Source organism: Tenrec ecaudatus, chromosome 1 (assembly GCF_050624435.1).
Source record: "Tenrec ecaudatus isolate mTenEca1 chromosome 1, mTenEca1.hap1, whole genome shotgun sequence".
Lineage (NCBI taxonomy): Eukaryota > Metazoa > Chordata > Mammalia > Afrosoricida > Tenrecidae > Tenrec > Tenrec ecaudatus.
Window position 1 is genome coordinate 94,487,712 of NC_134530.1, and position 5,182 is coordinate 94,492,893.

Below are 5,182 nucleotides of genomic sequence, written 5' to 3' on the forward strand. Positions count from 1 at the left end.
ATAATTTGTGAATTATTTTTATTTTCATATTTTACACGGCCCACTGTTTCCCTTCACCGTGTTTCTGTTGGTTGTCGCCTGGGGGGAAGGGGTTGTTGTATGTCAGTCATTGCAATCATTTCCCCTTCTCTTCCCCTTCTCCCCCGACATTCTCCCTACCCTCATGGTGTCCCTCAGGCGCCCTCAAACTATGGCCCAGGGGCCACATGCGGCCCTCCAAGGACATTTATCCAGCCCTCCGGGTGTTTTGCCCCATTTGTTTTTTTACCTCAAAATAAGATATGTGCAGTGTGCATAGGAATTTGTTCGTAGTTTTTTTAAAACTGTAGTCTGGCCCTCCAATGGGTCTGAGGGACAGTGAACTGGCCCCCTGTTTAAAAAGTTTGAGGACCCCTGCTACTCTCATTCTTGGTCCTCGATTCTGTGTGTTGAGAGCTCTTATCTGTACCAGTGTACATGCTCTGGTCTAGCCAGATGTGTAAGATAGAACTGGGGTCATGATAGGTGGAAGTGGGAGGAAGCATTAAAAAACTAGAGGAATAACAAGTTTTCTTCTGTACATAAAACTGTGCTACAAATAATACTACCTCTTTAAAATGAGACTTCTTTTACTTGTTCTTTAGTTATTCACTAAACATTTTTAAATTCATATTAAAATGTATTATAAGGTTAAGAATTTATATGAAAAATATGTAATTTCTTCAAAACAAAAAATTATAAGCCCCTCATAGAATTATTGAGTCCCAATGAGACAATCAGCAATCACTGCTGGCTGCCTTTGTCTCAGATCATTAGCACTGCCTGGAAAAGGACATCTCCTTCAGAACCACAGCTGCTCTCTGAGTAGAGTCTTCCTTGTCATGTTGGATCACCCAATAAGCAAGGTAAGCAAGGACCTCCTCTTGTTTATTTACTAATCTGTAATAAACAATTTTGCATTTTTCAACAATTTTATTGGCATATCATTCACATATACAATTCAACCAGTTCAATCACCTCAAGAAATCATATCAATCACCAGCACCGTCAGTTTTAGAACATTGTCTTCATGCTTGTCCTCCTCGATAGTGGCTCCCCATTTCCTCCCACCCTCCCCAGTTTTGCATGGTTTTCCTCTGCTTTTAGGCTCCGTCTGTCTCCTGACACCTCAGCAACTTCCTGCAGACGCAGAGCCTCATTTCAAAGGTACAACCCGAGGAGGGACACAGTACCCAGTAAGCAAGAATCACGAGTTTACCTGTGTTTATCTACAGATAGGTAGTGAGCACGTACGTGAAACATTTTCCACTAGAGTAAAGCAGCACAAGCCAGCCCATACTTACCGTGCTTAATTGGGCCATCTGCCCATTTCTTGTATCCTCCATCCTGTGTCTCCTGTCTTCCACAGCACACATTTTTATAACAGACACATTTTAAATCATTTTATTGGGGGGGGGTCATACAACTCTTATCACAATCCATACTTACATCCATTGTGTCAAGCGCATTTGTGCATTTGTTGCCCTCATCATTCTCAAAACATTTGCTTTCTACTTGAGCCCTTGATATCAGCTCCTTGTTTTTTCCCCTCCCTCCATGCCCTCCCTCTTTCAACAGGAATATTTTATAGTCGAAACTTTCATCTATAATCCCAGCTCACAACTCCTCGCATACAACTACTTCTAACATCTCACAACTCTGTTTTCCAACATTTCGCATTTACAAAACTAGTTTAATTAATTAATTTAAAAATCGGAGCTGCTTGTGAGAGGCTTTGAGCAAAATGGCTGCTACGTGTCGGAGTGTGAAGGGCCTGGTTTCAGTGATAACTGGAGGAGCCTCGGGTCTAGGCTTAGCCACGGCGATGCGACTGGTGGGCCAGGGAGCCTCTGCTGTGCTTCTGGACCTGCCCAACTCGGATGGAGAGGCCCAGGCCAAGAAATTAGGGAAGAGCTGTGTCTTCGCCCCTGTCGATGTGACCTCAGAGAAGGACGGGCAAGCAGCCCTGGCTGTAGCAAAAGCAAAGTTTGGCCGTGTGGATGTTGCAGTCAACTGTGCAGGCATTGCCGTGGCCATCAAAACATACAACTTAAAGAGGGCCCAGGTCCATAGCTTGGAGGACTTCCAACAAGTTCTCAGTGTAAGACCTTAAAGCTCACCATGGGTGGGAAGAGGTATCTGGCTGTGGTTACCCCAAAGCTTTGAGGGTACAGAAGACTGCCACTGCCTCAGGTCTTACATCATGCATGTCTTCCAGGTAAACCTCATAGGTACCTTCAATATGATCCGCCTAGTGGCCCAAGAAATGGGCCAGAATGAACCAGACCAAGGAGGCCAATGTGGAGTCATCATCAATACTGCTGGTGTTGCAGCCTTTGATGGCCAGGTTGGACAGGCTGCATACTCTGCTTCTAAGGGCGGCATAGTAGGCATGACACTGCCTATTGCTCAGGATCTGGCTCCCATAGGCATACGGGTGATGACCATTGCTCCAGGTCTGTTTGGCACTCCACTGCTGACTAGCCTCCCAGACAAGGTACGCAACTTCTTGGCCAGCCAGGTGCCCTTCCCCAGCCGACTGGGCGACCCTACTGAGTATGCTCATCTGGTACAGGCCATAATTGAGAGCCCATTTCTCAATGGAGAAGTCATTCGACTAGATGGTGCCATCCGAATGCAGCCCTGAAAGGAGATGGCAGAGAACACACACCTCCTTTGCCATTCCTTTGGAATGCTGGCATCCACTTTGAGAGGAATCCCAGTGGCTATTTTGTAACTTTGCCTACATGTCACTCTGGGCCTAATAAAATTTGCATTTCTCAGAGGGAAAAAATATAATAATAAAAAAATAAATAAAAAATAAAAATCAACTCTCTGACTCCATTGCTTATTAAAGACACAAGTCTGATAGTGACAAATGCGGAGGTCTTTGACTGGCTCCCTGGCTGGCATGTGAATAAAAAGGAATCTTGTATAGGGGAGATTTGGGTTTTTTTTTACTTTTTATTGTGAATTTGGTGACGGTTCACACAGCAAATCATTTTTCCATGCAACACTCAATACGCATTTTGTTCCAGGTTGTTGAAATGCCATCTCCCACCTCACGTGCAATCCGTACATTGCATTTCAGGTACTCAGACTGCAAACCCACATCCCTCGCCGCCTGCTTTGATTCCCCTACTTTCCTAACCCTTCTTGCCCTTTGAACTTTGTCCTTGGGCAATTGCTGCCCCTTTTCATCTCAAATGGTTGACTATTCTAAGGCGTATGTAGTAACAGTATACTATGGTTCACCCTGTAAACTTGTCTATTTTTTGCCTGAAAGTTGAGTCACAGGATGAGTTTATTTCCAGAGGGAAAGGATGACTTAAGTTCAGAGCATTGAGGGTTCCACCAGTCTCTATTGAACCAATAAGCTTATTGCTATGATCTTGAATTTTGTTGTTCCTTTTCGTTCCATTCTCCCAGTACCTTCTAATGTGACCCCTTTCGGAGCAGTCACTGTGGCAGCTGGGCATTAGCTAAGCCCTCCCGTCTCAGGGTTGTGGACGCTGACAATACTTGATCCAACTAGTCCATTGAGCTATATGTTCCCATGCATCTGTGGTTTTCTCCGTTCTTCTTTGGTTCCTGTGAGGAGAGACCAATAGCTGTAGCCACAAGCTTTGGAGACCCCATTTGCTACTCGCCAAAGTAGAGTGTAGAACATTGTCTTTGTGGACTCTGTTATGCCAATTGCTGCAGTGTTTCACCACCCCACCTCCAACCCATCCCTCTGAGGGGAGAGGGGCACAGTCTTCCTGAACCACCAGGGATCCAGGGAAAGTAAAGGAGGGACTGAGTTTGGAATAGGCAGAAATGCGTCTTTGCTCGATTTTAACTGGGTGCCCACGGGTGTGAGGCCAATGCATTAGCACCTGATGCCCTGATGGTGGGCTGCCTTCGGGACCCGGAAGACAACAGGGTCCAACCCTAACTGCTAGCTCTGAGGAGCATCAAGGATGACCAGGTTGTAGTCAGAAGGGGCCCGGAGACAGGGGCACTTGGATGTCCTGGGCCTGCAGGGTCACATGTCAGTTTAAGGAAACTTTGCAGTCCCTTATACTTCCTCCTGAGTGAGTACAGGTGAGGATGGGGCAGGCCACCTGTGTGGCCTCGATGAGTGAGTGGCCAAGAGCAGCTATGCTATAATTTAAAGTCAAGGACAAAGACTGAACCTGACACTCACAACCTCAAAGGAAACTCTGGATTATTGATTCTTCAGGGGGAGGAGAGGGGCAAAGAGACACAGTGGAGCAGGGTCACTCACCAAGAGCTGGAGGATGCTTGCAAAAGGGACCAATAAGGGGACCCAGCTCGCAGTGCCCACCTCTGACCCCCGGAAGTGACCAGACACCCTACCCATGGACAGAGCCCCCCCTGTCCCAACAAAGCTACCAAGGACCCTTTGGGGTCATTGAAAGGAGGAGCCAGGGATCACCCGTCTTTCTGAGAGTGAGATGGAGGAACCTCTGAGGATGGGGAGCCATGCTCGGGCCACCCCTGCTCTGGCAGACTGGGAAGCCCTCCTCTGAAGGATGTGGTGGGAGCCAAGCTCTCCTGAGACAGTGACAGATGACTTCTCCAAGACCCAGTGGGAGTGGCCAGCCTCCATTTTCCCATGACTCTCATTTTATTTTATGTTTTTACAACTAAACGGTTTATTTTAAAAAATAGGGTACAACTCGGGATCAAAAGCAACAGGCTACAACTCATGAATTAAGGATCAGGAAGCCTGTATGGAGAGTCTTCTTCTCGAGAGTCGAACATCTCTTGCCGTTCCTCCAGAGCTCCGCAGTGCAGGCTCCTCTGGGCCCTGCTGCTGCAGCCATGAGCGAGCGCTACCGCTGAGTTCCTTCTGGTCTACCATTGGACACCTCACGATCTCTGTGTGTCTGCACTGCTAACAACCCTTGGCTGGTTCTGCGGTTCTTTTAGAACTTTCCTCGTCCCCTCTTTCTGGCTCTTTCTACTTCCTTCTGCCTCTTCATGGTGCTTCTCTTCTGTCTGCCTGAAATGTCCCTGGGTTGACTTTATGAGAATAAGTGAAAAAAATATTGGTACTAAGGTTCTAGTTCATACAACAGGGCTTCAAAAAGTTTAAGGCAAAATCCCATTATCTTTCAACTACATTTTTCCCACAAACTTTGTGCACCCTTGCACA

The 5,182-nt window shown here is 46.7% G+C and overlaps 1 protein-coding gene across 1 annotated transcript; it reads left to right on the top strand.

Annotated features, from left to right (window-relative positions):
- The first annotated feature begins 1,757 nt into the window (after window positions 1-1,757).
- Window positions 1,758-2,681, top strand: LOC142436106 (3-hydroxyacyl-CoA dehydrogenase type-2-like). The gene is made up of 2 exons (XM_075540007.1): window positions 1,758-2,119; window positions 2,237-2,681. Exons 1-2 carry the CDS (start codon window positions 1,763-1,765, stop codon window positions 2,663-2,665), a joined length of 786 nt encoding a protein of 261 aa, XP_075396122.1. The 5' UTR covers window positions 1,758-1,762; the 3' UTR covers window positions 2,666-2,681.
- The last annotated feature ends 2,501 nt before the right edge of the window (window positions 2,682-5,182 follow it).

Excerpts from the sequence above, each read along its gene's own strand:
- LOC142436106 (XM_075540007.1), top strand. The coding sequence starts at position 1,763 with ATGGCTGCTACGTGTCGGAGTGTGAAGGGCCTGGTTTCAGTGATAACT. Across the intron at positions 2,120-2,236 it reads ACTTCCAACAAGTTCTCAGT|GTAAACCTCATAGGTACCTT; the intron begins GTAAGACCTTAA and ends CATGTCTTCCAG.